Raw genomic sequence first — 21683 nt, 5'->3', positions numbered from 1 at the left:
CTCACCTTAAACCTATGCCCTCTAGTTCTGGACTCCCCGACCCCAGGGAAAAGACTTTGCCTATTTATCCTATCCATGCCCCCCATAATTTTGTAAACCTCTATAAGGTCACCCTTCAGCCTCCGACGCTCCAGGGAAAACAGCCCCAGCCTGTTCAGCCTCTCCCTGTAGCTCATATCCTCCAATCCTGGCAACATCCTTGTAAATCTTTTCTGAACCCTTTCAAGTTTCACAACATCTTTCTGATAGGAAGGAGACCAGAATTGCACACAATATTCCAACAGTGGCCTAACCAATGTCCTGTACAACCGCAACATGACCTCCCAACTCCTGCACTCAATATTCTGACCAATAAAGGAAATCATACCAAAAGCCTTCTTCACTATCCTATCTTTCTGCGACTCCACTTTCAAGGAGCTATGAACCTGCACTCCAAGGTCTCTTTGTTCCGCAACACTCCCTAGGACCTTACCATTAAATGTATAAGTCCTGCTAAGACTTGCTTTCCCAAAATGCAGCACCTCGCATTTATCTGAATTAAACTCCATCTGCCACTTCTCAGCCCATTGGCCCATCTGGTCCAGATCCTGTTGTAATCTGAGGTAACCCTCTTCGCTGTCCACTACACCTCCAATTTTGGTGTCATCTGTAAACTTACTAACTGTACCGGCTATGCTCACATCCAAATCATTTATGTAAATGACAAAAAGTAGAGGGCCCAGCACCGATCCTTGTGGCACTCCACTGGTCACAGGCCTCCAGTCTGAAAAACAACCCTCCACCACCACCCTCTGTCTTCTACCTTTGAGCCAGTTCTGTATCCAAATGGCTAGTTCTCCCTGTAATCCATGAGATCTAATCTTGCTAATCAGTCTCCCACAGGGATCCTTGTCGAACACCTTACTGAAGTCCATATAGATCACATCGACTGCTCTGCCCTCATCAATCTTCTTTGTTACTTCTTCAAAAAACTCAATCAAGTTTGTGAGACATGATTTCCCACGCACAAAGCCATGTTGACTATCCCGAATCAGTCCTTGCCTTTCCAAATACATGTACATCCTGTCCCTCAGGATTCCCTCCAACAACTTGCCCACCACCAAGGTCAGGCTCACCGGTCTATAGTTCCCTGGCTTGTCTTTACTACCCTTCTTGAACAGTGGCATCACATTTGCCAACCTCCAGTCTTCCAGCACCTCACCTGTGACTATCGATGATACAAATATCTCAGCAAGAGGTTGCTTAAAAAAATCATGATTCCCTAATTTCCTTGTCAATCTGTTTGCCAATTGTCACTTTTCACCATTAACTGCCATTTTATTCTTTCTGGACTTGGATTTTTAAACCAATTATTTATGTAGTTAACTTACAGTTTTTAAGCATGCTCTTTTACCTGGTTTGTCCTTGCTGAGTCACTTGCGACAAGTAGTCCCTCTGCAGCAACTAGAGCACAAATGAGATTTTTGTGCACTGTGGTTCGATCTGATTTTGGAACACTGCGAAAGAAACATTAATTTGTAACAGCAGGTATGTAAGTACTTCAAATGGCAACTGCACATGCAGTACAGGATGTGAAACATGTTTTGTGATTGTTTATATAAATACCAGGCTTTCTAACTATGTAAAAAAAGATGCCAGATTACATTCTCTGTCAAAATCGGTCCATTCAGGCTGGTAAATAAACTGAGAATGACAGAATTCTCCTCCCTGCTTGATCAGACACATGTTCTGTAGGAACATGCCAGAAGGTGCTAGCCACATAGCACAGAGCTGCAACAATTCAATGTTCACTGACTTCATTGGAAGAATTACAGAGTTTGACATTTCCCAGCAACATTACTCCTCATTGTCACACACACACGCACAGAACTCACCAAAAAACAGACAAATTTTAGTTGGGAATCTGCCTGAACTCCTCTCACCCTGCAATCATGAGTTTGCCCGAAGCGTAGCGAGAGCTCCATTCATGGAGTGGTTCTGAAGCAGTTCTTTGGGATTCTATTAGTGGATTTGTTAACCACTGATTCCTAATGGATAATGGTTGGTGAATGCACAAGCAGAAAACCTGATCTCATTCTGCTTTGGTTGGTATATTTACAAGTATCAAATGTGAATGAAAAATAGAGCATAAACGTAAATTGATGGTACATAGCATACAGAAATTACCAGAGAATATGACAAGGCGATACTAACCCCACCACTGAGAACAAAACCAGCGTGACCACCAATGCACAGAGAGATATAGTACAGCCAATCAGTGTTAAATTCATAAGGACAGCTTCTTCATAAGAGCTCCTCTAGAAATAAATAAGGTATATAATACTTAATCAGTCAAAAATATCGTAACATCATTGTCACTTCGTGTTGAGGAGCAAAATAACTCCAACATTAGGTTAGACCTGTCACATGGACTTTTATTACAATAAGGCTACAAACTGGGTTCATCTAACACACAGGAACACCTGGTTCATTGGTTCGGAAAAGACGAATAAAATGATCATAATTGTCAAATACAGTAGCTAAGCTAAGATTTTATTCCTACAAATGCATACAGTTATAAAATAGAAACCTTTTCTATGAATTAGAAACTACTTTATTACATTGCAATTTTACCTTCACTTCGTAAAGTTGGAAAAGCAAAGCAAAATTTGTCGTGTGATTGCAAAAACACGCTGTTGATTCAAGCCCGGATTCGATGACTCTGCAGCCAGCTGTAGACCAGCTTCCACCTTTCTCTGGCCTGGTTTGTGTATAATTCAATACATTAGTGCTTTAAAACAAAATTAACAAATTACTATATAACTTTCTTTTACAATTTGCTTTTGATAAAGTGACAATAAAAAAAATCAACCTTAGATGTTTGAATTCTTCATTCTGAAATAGTTTACAAAATGATAATTGAGGTGTTGGTCCATTCTTTACATTTTTTTCTTGTTCATTCAATGGGATGTGAGCATCACTGACAAAACCAGCATTTGATGTCCATACCTAACTTGCTCTTTGGAAAGTATTGGTGAGCTCCCTTGCTGAACACCTACAGGGCAATGAGGAAAATCGACATTTCAGGCAAAAGCCCTTCATCAGGAATGGATGAAGGGCTTTTGCTCGAAACGTCGATTTTCTTGCTCCTCAGATGCTGCCTGACCTGCTGTGCTTTTCCAGTACCACTCTAATCTAGACAAGGGTTTTGTTATAAATTTATAGCTCAGCACAAAAAACAGTTTCCACCTTACCCTTCCCTATCTCTGTAAGATGCCAACTTTCCACTGGGGAGGGACCTGACTCTTAATTATTTTTTCTTCTGTACTTAGAAGTGATCTTCTCACAGCTGAACATTTTTTCCTTCAAATCACCCATGGTGCACTCAGTTTTGTTTTATATCTAGAAGTGCTATCCTACACAAGGAAACGGATTTTATCATCACCAAATCACCTGTGACATGGAGCCAGCTCTTTATTCTGTAAAGCCATCTGCTCAGTGAAGTTATTACATGCCTGTGGAGCAAGTTGGACTTGAACCTGGGCCTTCTGGTTCAGAGGCAGGGATACTGGACCCAGCTCTTTTTGTTTTATCCAGAAGAGCTCTTACATATAACTCAATGTTTCTTTTCCCATCGCCACATTGTAAGTGCAACGTCCATCAAGCGACACCTACTTTCAGTCAACTCTGAAACAGTTCTGGTGATAGCTTGGGCCCTCTTGTGGGTATTTGGTTCAGAGGGACTAGGGTATGTGCCAAAACTTCGGAGGCATGTTATGTCCAAGGTGAGGCAGAAACTGGGCTTATGGGAGCATCAGTCCCTCTCCATTGCAGTTAACACCTGGTCATCAGGTGTGAGGTGCTCTCGGTGTTGCCGAGTTGTGGCCCAGGCCTGGCCTATCCCCCAAGCCTGCACCATTGCTGTCTTCCACTTCAGTTGAAGCTCAAACATGGACCATGTCTGCAGGAATATAATATACAAAGCTCTCGACAAGAGGGTAGGGGGAAAAGAACATGCCCAAAACCACCCACATCCTGATGGTCACTTTTGTGTGTGGCTCCATCACACTGTGTGTAGACTATCAATACACAGATCACCAAGTGCCACCACACACTGAGGTTCTATCTGTCCCCAGTTTGGCTTCAATCTTGTGGAATTTGCCAAGTAATTGGACAGTTCTTTGTAATTTTTCCATGAGGGGCAGTTAATAAAGGAAAACACCTTTGACTACAAGTCCATCAGGCAGTGGTCAGCACATAGCATCCTTGAGACCCAGCGGAAAAAGAAGAGGGTCAATCCTGTCAGGTGGCCCCCTGAACAGACTGTCAAAGTCAGTTGGCACAATACCTCATCGCCAGAACTTTCCAACAATTAACAAGACACAGCTTGGCTGGTGGTGAGAAAGGCACTGCCCTTCAGATACGTCATGCACGCCCAGTCTCTGTGTGCCACCACACACTGACCTCGAAGTAGGTCTGCTAGTGAAGAAATTGTCACTCATCGCCTTCATAATGAATGCGCCTTTGCAAAGAAAAGCTGGAGAGAAATGCGGTGGTTTTTGTTGAGGTTCATCTTGAGCAGGTCTGTGACACAGGAATGTTCCCCAGGATGCACACCAAGACAAATGTCAGCTGTGCTTGAAGGACCATCAACTTGGTCAAGGACACTCTTTGGTCTCCCCAAAACCTGTTGGTCTTCCAGCGTAAAGACTTAACCTCAATCAAGTGCTGCAGACTGGCACATTCCAAGGTCCAGGACCACATGTCGAGGGACATGCTAAAGCTCGGAGCAGCTGCTACCTGAGGAGCAGTGGGGAAAGACCAAGTACAACGGGAAATAGTTCCATGATGAGACCCGCCTCACAGCCTGAAAATATATGTAAACAGTGTCCTGCATGAGTAGGAAATGCCTTTGGTTGTAGTTTCAGGAAATGTCAAATGTTTGTTTTTGTATATATGCAAAGACTGTAGAGAACTATATTGGTACCTTTACAATATACATAAAGATACTTTTTAATGAAAGAAGTATATCTTTGTAATAGAAAAAGTTCTGAGCAGAGCCAAACAGCTGCGTGAATTATTCAACTCCAACATTACAGTGGTTCAAACTAGAATTCGATCCCACGTATATAGGCTTAAGCAGCTAATACCAGTTTTAGATTAACACCAAAACTGTCTACAGTGCCACCATTAGCAAAATGCTGGTTCCTGGGCAGTGGGCTCAAATTATGTGTGGTCATAATATTTAAATGTTGGTCCTTCTCACCCCTATTTCCTGCCTAATTTGCAATAACAACTGGTGGCTGTAATGTCTACCCTGCTTCAATCCTATTGTCATTATGGTTGCTAAAACATTGAGATTTCCTGTGGAACACTCACCTCAAACTAAAATTCCAGAAGACACAGACTGAATCAACAGCAAGAGAAGAAAATGCCTGAAGAGGAAAAAGCAACTGCATTAAATATTGGAAATTTTAACACTTGTAGTTCTGAAGTATTGATGGGGGGTAAGTTTGCAATTACTTTCAACTTTATATTGTTACTCTTGCTGTAAGTACATTTTTTGTTTTCTCTATTTGCAATGGTAATTAAATACAGCCTAAACCTATAATTGCACCTCAAATATTCTGCTAAACATTTCATTGCTCCATGTTCCATTCTCTCCCTTCTCCTGTTCATCCGTGTAACCTCACTAAAAAAACACAACAATGTCATGATGCCAACCCTGACAAACCCCTTCAGAACTTTTCAAGTTTCAATAAGGTCACCTCTCAGGTTTCTGAACTCCAGTTGACTTTGCCTCTGATCACAGGACCAACCTTCTCATCCCAGAAACCAATCTGGTGAATCTTCGCCCTACCCCTTCACATTTAAATTAGATTCCCTACAGTGTGGAAACAGACCCTATGGCCTAACAAGTCCATACCGACCCTCTGAAGAGGGACGCACTCAGACCCATCCCCCACTGACTAATGCACCTAATACTATGGGCAATTTATCATGACCAATCCACCTGACCTGCACATCTTTGGACTGTGGGAGGAAACCCACGCAGACACGGGGAGAAGGTGCAAACTCCACACAGACAGTCGCCCGAGGCTGGAATCGAACCTGGGTCCCTGGCGCTGTGAGGCTGCAGCACTAACCACTGAGCCACTGTGCTGTCCTCAATCAAATTTTCTTAGTATTTATTTTAAACATTTACATGAAATGTTGGAACTGGCAATTTGGAAAAGTAAGGGAAAGCCCTCTTTTAACACCTTGCAGCAATTTCTCAACACCAAACAGGATCTCAGAGTATGAACTAAAACCCAGCCTGTGGTTTCGATCCCAAATGTCCGAAGTCAGAAGCAACAGCAATGCCAGCTGAGCTCAGCTGACAATGCAGATGCAGGTTACCAACTAAAAACACATATTAATCCAAGTAATTGTTTTCAAGACGGAAATAGAGCCCAAGCTCCTACCTTTATTCGGTGTCGTAGCCTGTACTTTGTAGCCATGCTGATGGGCTGACCCCCTTGAAACACAGTTGATGAAATAACTGCTGATGCAACTTGCATCCCTGCACCTCTGTCGACAGCATGGAAAACATAAAGATGGATTCTCAGCATTCAAGTTTTGAAGGTTAAAGTTTCTCAAATCTTCACCCAAAAACCTTACCGTATTTTTCAAAACTCGATAGACTGCAAAAGCATTAAGAAATTGATTTTAAAAAACCGTTGCAGACTTAGCTGCAAATAGATGAAGTGGTATAAGAAAAATAACTTGTCTTAGATTTTGCAGGCATTTTACACCCTGTCTAATTAACAATTTGCATCCTGGCTAATTCCTGCACAGGCTGAGAGTACCATGAATGTCCTGCCTTTTCAATCTTTCCCTTCTTCCCCTTGCTTGAGGTGTGGTGATTGTCTGGTTAAATTAACAAAACTAATAACATGTTGGAATCTCAAAAGTAAGGTTTCCATTTGCCTGTCTCACAATGTCCTCTCTCTGCCTGTGGGCACAGCTCATTTACCCAAGCCTGGCATAACTGTGACTGATGTCCAAACTACTTTGAGAAAACTCTGTGGTAACCCTGTCTTAGGCTGCAAAAGATTGTGCTTCTCCTACAGTTTCCTTTCTGCTCGCTGCCCCTTCATAGATTATGCATTTTCTTAAGAGTCTTTGAGGGCACTGAATACCTGGAATTGCATTCTTGGAGACTGCACTGTTTAATTGGCTACTATATTTTGAATCGAAAAGCGTGGTGCTGGACAAGCACAGCAGGTCAGATTTTGGGCATAAGCCCTTCTTCAGGAATGTTGGGGCTGAGTGATATATGGGGGAGTGGGGTAGGGCTGGGAGGAAGGTAGCTGGGAAAGCGATAGACGGATGCAGGTGGGAGGTTAATAGTGAGGGTGGAGTGGATAGGTGGGAAGGAAGATGAACAGGTAGGACAGGTCTAGAGGGTGGTGCCGAGTTGGAGGGGTGGATCTGGGATGAGGTGGGAGGAGGGGAAATTTAGAAACTGATGAAGTTGATGTTGATGCCATGTGGTTGTAGGGTCGTGAGGCAGAATTCACTGCATTCCTAGTTCTTAATATCGAGCAATGTTCTCTCACTCTTGATAATTCTGAAAAACCTTTGTTTATATTGATATATTGAACACAACTCCAGTACAGATTTCTCCCAATTTTCCATTACAACCTTTTTCTCTCTCTACTCTGCTGTCAGGGTTCCTTCACAACTTACATCATTATCATTAGCATATTCACATATAGTTCTACAATAAAACCCCAACAAACTTACTACACTGAGCTACCATTGTATGAAAATGGCAAAAAAGCTCAGATCCCAGGGAGAGTTAAGTGGCACCTCAGCAAATAATTCAGACGAAATTGTCTACCTGGCCCATAACTTCATGTTTGAATCTCACCAACCGAAGCTCTGCAAAAGTTCAAAATCATATCTTGTCTGGTTGACTAATGTAAACTATCACTTCCTATCCTTATTGAACTATTTTTTGATATGGTTGACCAGTACAGACCGTTATAAGCTCACATGACAGATGACACCGCAATGGTTTGTGCCTCCCCCAGCATCCTTAGCAGCTGCATAATTAATGGGTCACCTGGCCAGTGCTGGCCTTTTTTACATCATTACTGCTAACTTCAGCATAATTAAGATACCCGCGTTCAATTTGCAAGTGACAATGATATGACATAAATTGACTTTGACCAGCATCTGAACCCTAAGCACTTTCACACTTTATGCATTGCAAACGGATGGTGGAACATTTGCAAATTAATGCTTACAAATGCTTGTTTCATGTATATGCCCTTCCCATGTCTGAATGTGCAGTAGGTGTAGACTCTGCACGTTGAGCTGTCAAACTGACACTGACCTGCCCACCCAGGGCTTTATCCAGCCATTTTCCAGTTGCATTTTGCATCTAAAGAATGGCAAGAGATGGCTGGGAACAGAGCCTATGGTAGACACACTCGGCATTGGGCTTTGCCTGATCCTAGAAACCTCCGAAAACAGCCTCCAAACCCTCTTTTAATTCACACTTAGCGACAGCTCATTTCCGTTCATCCTCCCAATGTGAGGAACCATTCCTGATGAAGGGTTTATGTCCGAAACGTCGATTCTCCTGCTCCTCGGATGCTGCCTGGCCTGCTGCGCTTTTCCAGCACCACACTTTTCAACTCTTCATCTCCAACTATCCCACCTGCCCCAAAACTCGAATTATGCCTTACTGATTCCCATCAGATTGACTAGCTGTCCACAGATCCTTCAAGTAAAGTCTCACTCACTTAAATCCTTCATCAGAAACTGCTTCCATCACACTGTTGGTGTCCAACGTGCCATTTCCAAGCAAATGGTGAAGGGTGCCATACCAGGTGTTCACAAACGTAGCTCTTGTTAAACCTATAAGAGAGAACAATAAGTTTTAATTAAAATCCAATTTATTTGTGTGATTAGATTCCCTACAGTGTGGAAACAGGCCCTTCGGCCCAACAAGTCCACACCGACCTTCCGAAGAGTATCCCACCCAGAACCTAATTTTTGAAACATTGATATTTTACAAAGTTTTTTTAAAACTGTTGTGTCATATTATTTTCTGCTGTGCTGTCAATGTTTGATGGCTGTTCATAGGGAGTTGGAACCAGCTAATTGTTTGTAAAAGCCAGAGACTTGTCAATTGGCAGAAGGCAGCTTCATCCTTTAGTTGAGTAAAATCTCACCGGGAAGAATCTTCTTTTTTGAGATGCAGTGTGGAGGGAAGTATAAATGTAGCAGGGACTTCCACTTGTAAGCAGTTCAGATTTTCCCACACAGTTGCTTTCTTCTCAGTTCATTCCATATTCCCGCACAGGTTAAAGGGCAGGTTTTACAGCGGCAAGCACTGAAACCCATCAGGAACTACAGGGTTTCAACATCCAGACACCAGATCTAAATGGGCAGAACTTCACTGTCTACAACCCAGAAGCATTTCTCAATTTCGGCTCATCAGCCCCTACTCATCTACCCACACTTGGAGATGTCAGAGATTGGGCCCCACCTTGCACTCAAATTCCTGGATGTCCGAGTTGAGAAATTGGTCAACGGGTCCTACTATCGTTAACAATCTAGCAACATCGTCCAATCCACCAGTGTCAGATCACCTTGGAAGGGTAAAGCACTGCAAAGGTTTGAGCAACAAGTGAAAGTAGCTAGTTTCACATGACCATTATCCCACAGCATTGAGCGATGTTCACTGCTATATGGATTTTGCCGTCAAACCATAAAAGATGTTCTGCCTATTATATAAATGTGTAATGTGGAATATGAATTTCAATGTTAGTATGATGCCAGGGATGTAAGGTGCATAACCCAAAGACTAGCAGATTGTGTCAAACAGCACACCCCTGTTCACAACAAGCAAGGTACTGACTGCAATTAACTAGCCTGTGTTTGTGAAACCCACAGTATAGTGCCTGACAGGGATAGGGAATTAGGCTAACAACCAGTTTAGGATTAGCATTCAGGCTTCTCATGCAACACATTTGCCTGTACTGGAAACCACAAAGAGAAGACAGGTAGAATGGTGGGTTAGAAAGGAGATGGAAAATAAAGTAGGGAGATTTAACTGCAGCTTTACAGGGCCTTGGTGAGACTAAATCTGGAATACTTTTTTTAGAGTTTGGATTTTTCCTTTAAAACCATATTATAAAAGCTCAAATTACTTGATCAAATCCAAGGATAAAGGGCTTACCTTATTAACAATTGAATGCGTTGGTGTGATGTTCGTAACCAGGTCAACGTTAGAATATGAGTTTCCTGATTGGACCAGATTAACAGCTCCAATCAGGGAGCCATGGCTGACAGGTCAGAACAGGAGTGTCAGACAATCTGTTCACTCAGAGCTCACTCTGAGGGAGTTGGATGAATATCAAGGAGTCTCCATGTGTGAATAAAGGGGGATTTGGTGACCAGATACCAGCCTATGTGGAGTTATTTCAGTGGCGACGAGAGTGGGATTAATGATGTAACCATTCAAAAGCACCTTCTAGCTGAAGCCCAGCTGGACTTCAAACAGGCTTTGTCATTGGAAAATGTGGCAAGTGGAGCCTATGAGTTGTAGGCTATTCTGATGGAAGTGGACAGGCTTGCCAGTCTGACTGAGCTTGGGGGACAATATTTAAGTGAAGGAAATTGCATAGCTGCACTCAGGACACAGCCTGAACAAGGGGACTCTAGGTCAGCCCACAGTAAAACCCCAAAACAAAGCCATGCCTCAGCCAAATGGTTAAAACTTTCTTCAGGATCTGGGCCAGCAAGCATTTGTAGTTGCTGCTGGCACACGGACTCAAGACAGCAAAAGAATCCCAATTGACCTAAATTGAGTCAGAGAGCCCGTAGGCCGGTACCCAGGATGGTGTACACCCTGGAAAGTTCATCTACATTTGGTTTAAAACAATTAAATTGCTTATCAACATCCAAATTAAAATCAACCAAAATAAACGTCTGGATAAATGGTCACCCAGATTTTACAGAGGTGCGGCTGTTTCAGTGATCACAGAATCAGTCTTTAACAAAATTCATGCTGGACTCCAACCCTTTGTGCAAGATCTTGGTAAGGCCGAGAACCTATACCAAGGAACCTTTACGGATTATGAGTACAACTTCCATTGAGGTATCATACAAGAAGCAGCTGGTTCAGTTCCCACTGATTGTAGTAAAAGGCTCGGGCCCAAGTTTGATGGGGTGGAATTAGTTGAGAAAAATTCACCTAGGTTGGCTCAACATTTTTCGATTAGAAAATGGCGGCCTGAGTGAAGTCCTAATTAAAGACCTGGAGATTTTTCAGGAAAGTCTGGGGACTATCAAAGGATCCAAGTTGACCAGGAAGCAATTGCCCAATACGACAATGCCCACCCAGGCAAAAGTACAGGCAGAAATCAGGAAGTGAAGCAATCATCAAACCAGTCCAGTTTGCAGAATGGGCAGCACCAGCTGTACTGATTGTGAAGCCCAATGGGTCAGTTCGCCTTTGTGGGGATTTTAAACAAATGGTAAATCACTTATCCAATCTGTCACGTAAGGATTTAGATGCAAAGCTGACAGGGTGGGGGAGTTGTTGTCCTTCACAAAGCTGGACATGAGCCTTGTGTACTTGTAATAATGGTTAGATGAGGATTCCCAGACATTATCCACAAATCATTGGAGGTAGCACAGAAGGTCAAAAAAGCCAATGAAGATCCACATGATCTAGACCTTGAGCTTTATAGATATTTTCTAACCAATCTTTTACAGATGTTCTGATACATCTAAGGAGCAGATGAGACTTGAATCTGGGCATCCTAATCCAGAGGTAGGGACACTACCACAGCCCCTTTATAAACAGAGACATAGAGAACAAGCAACCAACAGGAAGTCAACAGTGCCCACTCTCATTAAAGTTTAAATCATATGGCAACTTCAAGTGTCTGCACATGCATAGCTAAATATGGAAATCAGGAAGCTTCAGTTTAAGATGCTCCAAAGGCTGTGTGGCACTGGTATTACAATGGGAGACACATCATTATAACACAGGATGCAGTGAAAAGTTGCTGTACCTGCCAGACACAGTCACAAAACTTACCAGAAACATTAGGGCCTGCTCATTCTATCACAAGTGAAATGGTAACTAGGTGGCAAGACTTAAATATAGCCAAACTTTCTAGCACTGAAAAATAATTTCAACAAACATGGATCACCATTCCTTCAGATAGGATTAATTTTATTAGCTTACATTTATTTTTAATTTTTTTTTCTTTCTTTTAGATTCTTATCTCTCTTTCTCTATTAATCTAATAATTACATCCATTACTTTTTCATTTCTGTGTTTGACCTGACATTGTGTTCAATATTCTAATGGACAATTCCTGGTTCACATTCTCGGTTATTCATTAATGACTTTTCACTCTGATGAATAAAGAGACACGTTGGTGATTACCCTGTTACACAGGTTCCATGGCCCCTGCCAAAAGTGCCATGTTTTTGTTTCTTTAATGGACAAAGAGTTCCAGTGAAAAAAATCACAGAACGTTTGTGGCCAAATATAGGTACAACTACAAAATAAAGGCCTAGTCTTATTACTTGCCACTGTGGCAAAATCTGGTCCATAAATTCAATACCAAGCGGGCAGCACAGTGGCTCACAGTGCCAGAGACCTGGGTTCGATTTCAGCCTTGGGTGACTGTCTGAGTGGAGTTTGCACATTCTCCCTGTGTCTGTGTGGGTTTCCTCCCACAATCCAAAGATCTGCAGGTCAGGGGAATTAGTCATGCTAAATTGCCCATAGTGTTAGGCGCATCAGTCAGAGGTAAGTATAGGGTAAGGGAATGGGTCTGGGTGGGTTACTCTTCAGAGGATTGGAGTGGACTTGTTGGGCTAATCTATCCAGTGTCATGGTGAGTTCCTAAACTTATTTTGCAAGATTTCATTTAAACTTCTGACAATATCAAGATTTGGCCTAAATGTTTAACAAACAAGAATTTAAACTAATCATCCAACAATCATCTAACTAAACAGTTGTTCTGTTCCAAATCTAAAGTCATTAAACATTTGTTTTCTGTTGGATTTCGTTATGTTTTGAAGTTTTCATGATAGCTGGCAAACTGGCTCGAGTGACATATGAAAATATCAGAAAATTGATGTCAGTACATTTTTGCATTGAATGTTATTCACATTTTTACATATAAACAAGACAGCACACCTATAAGCAATACTTTCCTCTTTGTTGGAGTCGATCAATTGCTTCTTTAGGAAGTCCTATTTGATCAGTTGACTTGTTGTTCATATCACTCATATAGACATCAATGTCATTTGTAAAATTGGTGAGTATCTTTTGCGTGATTTCAAGTTCTGAAAAGTAGAGTGAAACAATAAATAGAACGAATTGGCTCAATTAAAAACATTTTGTGAAAGTGTTGAACCAAACACTGAATTTTGTCTTAACATTTCCCAACCAGCTACAAACGTGCTGAGAAAGTGACTGTTGTAAGACTGGTGTATGTTTTGCAGACAACGGGCACCCCTTATAGCACCTTTCCAATTCACTTACATGACATTTTTACATGTGAAAGCTTCAGCTCAGGCTGCACCAGCAACTCTAACTGTGAAGCTGCTGAAAGGACACTGAGTGCTCAGGGACATGCAGTCAGCTCATGGACTTGACCAAGCTGCATTTCTGAGCTTGCTCTCAGTGTTCAGTCATTCGGAGATTACACAAATGTTAACAGCATCCCTGTCTTGCTTTGCCTTTTTGAATTTTGTCCTATCAAACAAATTTACCATGCTCATATTCCTCTTGTTCCTACCATACTGTTTAGTGCAGACACAAAACCATGAAGCATGTTAAAATTGTCATCATGCCTCTGTTCATTCAAGAGGGATAGCTTTCGCTTAGGGAGTCCCAGTACAGTAAGTCAAAGGTTGCCTTTGATACCAGTCCAGGCCACATTCAGGACAGACAGAGTCTGGATCCTCTCATCATAAAGGTAGTCCATCATCTGTCTTGACTCTTTCTGACCTTTCATGGGCTGCTTTCCTCCTGGTAGGAGAGAGAGGCAGGTATTACAGGAGATGGAAATTGATGACACACCAATACTGTTGGAGCAACTGGGGAGATGTGTGAGTAAATAGGCAGTAGGCAAGGTTAGTGGTATTAGGGCTTGGGATAAATCACAGTGACTGAGGAAAGGTGTTGCAGGCATTAGTGGAAGTGACAGAGCATGGTGGGAGGTGTATACAGTGGCAGAGAGATACTGAGTGTGAAATATAACAGAGAAGATGGTGGCACTCATACTGTAGGGTAGAAGGACATTGACCTTCTTCCTACAGCACTGGGCATTCTTCCTGACAGGTGAAACTGCTACAACCCACTCAGGAACCTCAAACAAGGGTGGCATGGTCTGGTGACGTGACCTCCACTGCTGGTTGTGGGCAAGAAGGAAGACTAGCAGCAACTCCAGAATCTTGCCCATTATGCTTGGCAATGACTTTCCCTTTCGGCCATGCTGGGGTAAATGTCTGCAATTGAGCAGGGCAACTTCATGCTGACAGGGTTCGTCCGGGTGTACAATAGGCTTTTAAAGGTGATGCAGGCACAAGGGATTCCTTTCAATTCTGGGATATTCTCTGAGTGGCAAGTTGCTCCAGGAGGGGTGTGTGGTAAGATGGAGTGAAACCTCAGACACTATAGTGGTATGGTTGGTAATTAATGAGGCATGTTGGTAAGATAAGGTGAGTGAACCCATTAGACATTGTGGCAATAAACCTTCCCAAAAACTCAAGACAATTTGTACTTGGCCAAATAAAAAAATTAAGATTCGGTCCAGGGCTTCCAAAACTGATTGGAATATCTGGACTGATATTACTTCTTCAGTGTACCAATTTAGTCATGGTCAAAAATCAGACAACACGAGGTTATAATCCAACAGGTTTATTTGGAGGCACTAGCTTTCTCAGCGCTGCTCCTTCATCGGGTGTTTGTTAAGATCACGCTCACAAACTTATAGTCAAAGGAGTCCAGTGTCATGGAGATGTGATACAGTAAACAATCCTAGATTAAAACTTTCATCTTTTAGAATGAGATTTGATGGTTCCTGTTCTTTGATTTGTAAATCCCAGAACTGATCATGATTATTGGTGTCAGTTTTATTCAAGTTTTTATAGTAAAGGATATTTTGGGAGTTTCAATTTATTTCTGGAGCGTTACAACTTATTTCCTTACTTTTGTCTTTCCCGTACTTTATACTCTCTTAAAGATGATGGTCTATCAAGCTAGATCTTTACAAATATTCGGTTTGCTCTGTATACTCAGCAGAATCAGAACAAAGGTAGAAGTTCAGCCTTATTATTGCTCATTTTTATTTAACCTTAATTTGCCTTCCTTTTAATGTATTTTTCCTTAACTGTTCACATATATCAAGGTGAGTTATATTAATGGTTAGGAACATTCTATTTCAGTCAGTCTGGTTCAGGCTCAAGTACTACCAAGTACTAAACAAGGTTAAAAACAATGACTGCAGATGCTGGAAACCAGATTCTGAATTAGAGTGGTGCTGGAAAAGCACAGGAGATCAGGCAGCATCTGAGGAGCAGGAAAATCAACGTTTCGGGCAAAAGTCCTTCATCAGGAAAGAGGCAGAGGTACTAAACAAGTACTAAACAAACCTGTCCACAGTGCAGAACCTATGCAATTCTCTCTCATTACAAATACATTTCTGAGAGATGAGGAATTACAGCACCAACTTCCTTCTCCTCAATTTCAGGCCACTAAGTACCCCACCATTCACATATCAGTGCTGGCAAATGGGAATAGATTAGTTTAGGATATCTGGTTGGCATGGATGAGTTGGACTGAAGGGTCTGTTTCCGTGCTGTACATCTTTATGACTCTATGATGTGGAGGTGCCGGTTTTGGACTGGGTGGACAAAATTAAAACTCAGACAACACCAGGTTATCATCCAAGAGGTTTATTTGGAAGTATTAGTTTTACAGCAGGGAGCTGACAAGGAGCAGCACTCCAAAAGCTAGTGCATCCAAATAAACCTGTTGGACTATAACCTGGTGTTGTGGTGATTTTTAACTCAATGACTCTCCTGAGCAAAAGGTCAAGAAGCAAGTCTTATAAGCAAAGAATTCCTGCTGCAAGGGAGTGAGTTTCTTCCATTGACATATTAGAGCTCCAATCTGACAGGACGCTCCAGCTCTCTGGTCCAGCTCTCACATCAGGTCACTGCAGCTTCCTGGAGAAATAACTCTTTCTCAGAGGAGTAAGTGAGCACTAGGCACATAATGGCAATGGCCAACTTATGACTGGAAGAAAAATCACTAAGTCAGGTTCCCAACTAACAAGGGTCCCCCATTGTTCAGACAGGAACTAAGGTGAAAAGATTATATCTCGTATATTTACAGTCATAGAGATATACAGCACAGAAACGGCCCCATCAATCCAACTCGTCCATGCTGACCAGTTACCCTCATCTAATCTAGTCCCATTTGCCAGCACCCGGCCCATTCATAGACCTATTCAGATGCCTTTTAAATTCTGTGGCAGCTCATTCCATACACCCACCACCCTCTGTAGGAAAATGTTGTCCCTTATGTCCCTTTTATGTCTTTCCCCTTTCACCCTAAACCTATGCCCTCTAGTTCTGGACTCTCCCACCCCAGGGAAAAGACTTTCTCTATTTATCCTATCCATGCCGCTCATGATTTTGTAAACCTCTACAAAGTCACCCCTCAGTTTCTGACACTTCAGGGAAAACAACCCCACCTATTCATCCTCTCCTTAATGCTCTGATGAGTAAAGGAAAGCATACCAAAAACCACCTTCACTATCCTATCCACCTGTGACTCCACTTTCAAGGAACTATGAACCTGCACTCCAAGGTCTCTTTGTTCAGCAACACTTCTCATGACCTTACCATTAAGTGTGTAAGTCCTGCTCTGATTTGCTTTTCCAAAATGCAGCACCACGCATTTCTCTAAATAATGCCAATAAATTTACTCTGTATCGTCTTCATGGTCTTGACAACATTCTGAAAGTAGATGCTCAAAACTGTAGCCTTATTAATGACTTCTACGGATATATAATAACATTCTTGTTTTTGTACATGACGGCCCTAAAACCTGGAATGCCATGTTTATTTTTGTAAGTTTATAACCTCTCGGCTATTTTAAAAATGTCAAGCACAAATAACTTTGCAAGGCTAACCAATGGATTTGTAAAGTAACAGGAGCATCCTTCAATGTTGCCGGTAGAATTTTATTTTCTGTGTTATATATATTTTTTCATCTAATAGCTGAAAAAACATTTGGTCCAGGTGATTCTTGATAGTTCTACTTACTGATGTTTTTGCTTCTAATGACTATATTTTCTTGGTCAGATGAGAGCAGTTTGTTCAGATTTTCCATCAATCTGTCCACACCATAAACTACAGCCATTGGACCCTGAACAATCTAAGATCAAAGATAATTAAAAATTAATAAAGTGTAAGGTTTTGTTATTTACAAAAAAAATGTAATATTCAAGTATCTTAAAAACACACTTCCCTGCTTTAATAATTATTTTTCCACCACTATTAGACTAGCTAAAATTCTTAGGTAAGCAAGTAAACTGTTAGACTCCTTTTTCAAACCTTGATAATGGACTTCTCTAAATATGTGAGAGTTGTGAATGAGTGGTTCACAGCAGCTCAATTTCCAACCTACCTCCTCGTTAACAGCTTCGAGCCATCCACTTTTGTCACAACAGACAGAACCATCAGTGACAATTCAATTGATTTGCAGGTCAATACATAGATAAACTAAAATGACACGTCAATAGGCAGTATTTTTAATTGCTGATTATTGATTTTTACAAAAAAATTAAACTTAACTTCTGGCCCCCAATGAGATTAATGCAGGGACAGCCTAATGAGAAACTAGCTGCTGTTTCTTACTGTGAATAAGGTTAAATCACTCCCGTTATTCAGATCTAAACTTTTTTCAGAATTGTTTCCTACTGACACATTGAAATGTTACCAATACTGATTCTGCCAAACTTTACATTATCTAAAATGAACACTTGCAAAGCAAATGATCATTTTGTTGTGGTTTGAACACTGACCTGTCCTTGTGTGAAAACCAGGTTACTCTTTGAAATATTTTCCATTCCCTAATTCAAATGGTTCAATAAGAAATATGACTGATTACCTCATTAATTTCAGTCCACCTCTCTGCATTGTGCTGATCAAGAAGCTCCCCGGCTATGTGGATGAAGCTTCGGCTTACATTCTCCAAAGCCTCCTGTGTGTCATTTACATGTGGCTTCACGTTGGCTATGTTTTGTAGCAAGCGTATGACACTTAGCATGTCAGCGGGTTGCAAAGTGACATTTTCTATGCTCAGAACATGTTGTACTGTCTTCAGTATAGTCTCAGCTTCAGAGATATTAGGTACAAGTTTTGCATTACTCAGTGACATGTACTCAATAACCTGCGCAAAGAGAGTTTACATTAATTGAATTCATGTGAGCACCTCATTGTATTCATTTCCCCATTACTTGGGCAATTAATAAGAAGTCACAAGCTATTATCTTTGTGTACAACATTAGGTTAATTTAGTCTTTATTACTATGAACATTATAGATATCATCTAATCAACCTGATCAGAGATGCTACTACACATTTGAAGCAAGTGGAATTTTAAATAGGCTTCCTGGCTCAGAGATAAGGACATTACCACTGTATTACAAGATCATCATGTACAACATTATATGCAAATACATTAGATTTATGACAGGGTCTAGTGGCCGATGGCGTATTGTGGTAGTTTATTAATGCAACTAAAGGAACTGAACATAATGTGGAAATCCTTTCCGACAAAATGACAAGTCCGGTAATTAATCATTGAAACACACCTCTACTGCCAGACAGTTTTTTTTCTAATTTACTCAATAAAAACAGAAAGATCTGCAGATGCTGGAAATCAGAAACAAAATCAGAAATTGCTGGTAAAGCTCAGCTGGTCTGGTAGCATTTGTGGAGAGAAAATTAGAGTTAATGCTCTGGGTCCAAACTCTGATTTTCTCTCCACAGATACTGCCAGACCTGCTGAGCTTTTCCAGCAATTTCTGTTTTTGTCTTTTTTATTTGTTGATGAGATGTGAGTATCACTGGTGAGACCAGCATTTACTGCCCATCTCTAATTGCCCAGAGGGCTGTTTATAATCATCCATATTGCTCTGGGTCTGGAGTCACATGTAGGTCAGCCTACATAAGGATGGCAGATTTCCTTCCCATAAGGACAGTAGTGAATCAGATGGGCTTTTAAACAATCAACAGTGTTTATCTAGTTGCTGCTTTTTAATCAAGATTTTTCTTGAATTCCACTTTCACCATGTTGGGATTTGAACCAGTGTCCCCAGAACACAAACCCAGGTTTCTGGATTATAACCCACTGAGATGTTAAACGAGTTGCTGAAATGATCCCATCAATATAAGAGATGTCTCCATTTTGTAATTTTCACACCTTTTGTCGTAGGATGTTTTTTTCTAGGTTTTTCATTCATATGAGGCTTCTTTTAATTGAAGGATTAATTTTAGTTGTGTAAGTAAATTTTCTGATTCAGTATGTGGATGTACCTACTAGAGAAAGGCAGCATGGTGTCTCAGTAGTTAGCACTGCTGCCTCACGGTCCCAGCTTATGTTCCAGCCTTGGGCGATTGTCTGTGTGGAGTTTGCACATTCTCCCTGTGTCTGCGTGGGTTTCCTCCAGGTGCTCCAGTTTCCTCCCACAGTCCAAAGATGTGCAGGTCAGGTGAATTGGCCATGCTAAATTGCCCATAGTGTTAGGTGCATTAGTCAGAGGGAAATGGGTCTGGGTGGGTTACTCTTCGGAGGGTCGGTGTGGACTTGTTGGGCCGAAGGGGCTGTTTCCACACTTTAGGGAATCTAATCAACAAAAAAAGCTTGACCTACTCCTGGGAAATAAGACAGAGCAGATGACTGAGGTGTCAGTGGGGGAACCACTTTGGAGCCAGCGACCATAATTCTATTAGTTTTAAAATAATGATGGAAAAGGATAGACCAGATCTAAAAGTTGAAGTTCTAAATTGGAGAAAGGCCAATAAATGAAGAAAAGGAGCAGACCCAGCACCGATCTGTGTGGCACTCCACTGGTCACAGGCCTCCAGTTTGAAAAACAATCCTCCACCACCACACTCTGTCTTCTATTAGGCATTAGGTATTAGGCAAGAACTTTCAAAAGTTGACTGGGGGCACATATTCGCAGGTAAAGGGATGGCTGGAAAAGGGGAAGCCTTCAGAAATTACATAACGAGAGTCCAGAGAAAGTATATTCCTGTTAGGGTGACAGGAAAGGCTGGTAGGTATAGGGAATGCTGGATGACTAGAGAAATTGAGGGTTTCGTTAAGAAAAAGAAGGAATTGTATATCAAGTACAGACAGATAGATAGAGTGAATCCTGAAAAAGGTATAAAGGCAGTAGGACTATACTTAAGAGGGAAACCAGGAGGGCAAAAAGGAAGCATGAGAAAGCTTTAGCAAATAGAGTTAAGGAGAATCCAAAAGGTTTTTACAAATACATTAAGGACAAAAGGGTAACTAGGGAGAGAATAGGGCACCTCAAAGATCAGCAAGGCAGCCTTTGTGTGGAGCTGCAGGAGATAGGGCAGATACTAAACGAGTATTTTGCATCAGTGTTTACTGTGGAACAGGACATGGAAGATATAGAATATAAGGAAATAGATGGTGACATCTTGAGAAATGTCCATATTACAAAGAAGGAAGTGCTGGATGCCTTGAAATGCATAAAAGTGGATAAATCCCCAGGACCTGATCAGATGCACCCTCGAACTCTGTGGGAAGCTAGGGAAGTGATTGTTGGGCCCCTTTCTGAGATATTTTATCATCAATAGTCACAGGTGAGGTGCCAGAAGACTAGAGGTTGGCTAACGTGGTGCCACGAGATAAAAACAATGACTGCAGATGCTGGAAACCAGATTCTGGATTAGTGGTGCTGGAAGAGCACAGCAGCTCAAGATTTTGCTGCTCCTTGGATGCTGCCTGAACTACTGTGCTCTTCCAGCACCACTGATCCAGAATAATGTGGTGCCACTGTTTAAGAAAGGTGGTAAGAACAAACCAAGGAATCATAGACTTCAGTGGTGGGCAAGTTATTGGAGGGAATCCTGAGGGACAAGATTCACATGTACTTGGAAAGGCAAGGACTGATTAGGGATAGTCAGCATGGGTTTATGTGTGGGATTGAGTTTTTTGAAGAATAACAAAGAGGATTGATGATAGCAGAGTGGTAGACGTGATCTGTATGAACTTGAGATAAAAACAATGACTGCAGATGCTGGAAACCAGATTCTGGATTAGCTTCCTGTATGAACTTGAGTAAGGCGTTCGACAAGGTTCCCACTGGGAGACTGGTTAGCATGGTTAGACCTCATGGAGTACAGGGAGAACTAGCAATGTGGATACAGAACTGGCTCAAGGGTAGAAGACAGAGTGTGGTGGTGGAGGGTTGTTTTTCAAACTGGAGGCCTCTGACCAGTGGAGTGCCACACGGATCGGTGCTGGGTCTGCTCCTTTTCTTCAGCTATATAAATGATTTGGATGTGAGTTTAAGAGGTATAGTTAGTAAGTTTGCTGGTGACACCAAAATTGGAGGTGTACT

At 41.6% G+C, this 21683-nt stretch overlaps 1 protein-coding gene across 4 annotated transcripts in view; it reads right to left on the bottom strand.

Moving 5' to 3' along the window:
* The window catches only part of adgrd2 (adhesion G protein-coupled receptor D2), a 150960-nt gene that overhangs the window by 109166 nt on the left and 20111 nt on the right, over positions 1-21683 (bottom strand). For all 4 annotated transcript variants that reach the window (XM_072566238.1, XM_072566237.1, XM_072566236.1 and 1 more), the window contains exons 8-16: positions 18191-18472; positions 17344-17455; positions 13221-13350; positions 8775-8891; positions 6444-6549; positions 5359-5414; positions 2614-2740; positions 2194-2297; positions 1394-1496 (exon numbers count right to left, since the gene is read on the bottom strand). In XM_072566238.1, coding sequence (XP_072422339.1) covers positions 1394-1496; positions 2194-2297; positions 2614-2740; positions 5359-5414; positions 6444-6549; positions 8775-8891; positions 13221-13350; positions 17344-17455; positions 18191-18472 — 1137 coding nt within the window. The remainder of the gene's footprint in view (positions 1-1393; positions 1497-2193; positions 2298-2613; positions 2741-5358; positions 5415-6443; positions 6550-8774; positions 8892-13220; positions 13351-17343; positions 17456-18190; positions 18473-21683) is intronic.

The sequence above is a fragment of the Chiloscyllium punctatum genome, chromosome 49, assembly GCF_047496795.1.
Source record: "Chiloscyllium punctatum isolate Juve2018m chromosome 49, sChiPun1.3, whole genome shotgun sequence".
Classification (NCBI taxonomy): Eukaryota; Metazoa; Chordata; class Chondrichthyes; order Orectolobiformes; family Hemiscylliidae; genus Chiloscyllium; species Chiloscyllium punctatum.
This window is presented reverse-complemented; position numbering and strand designations above follow the sequence as displayed.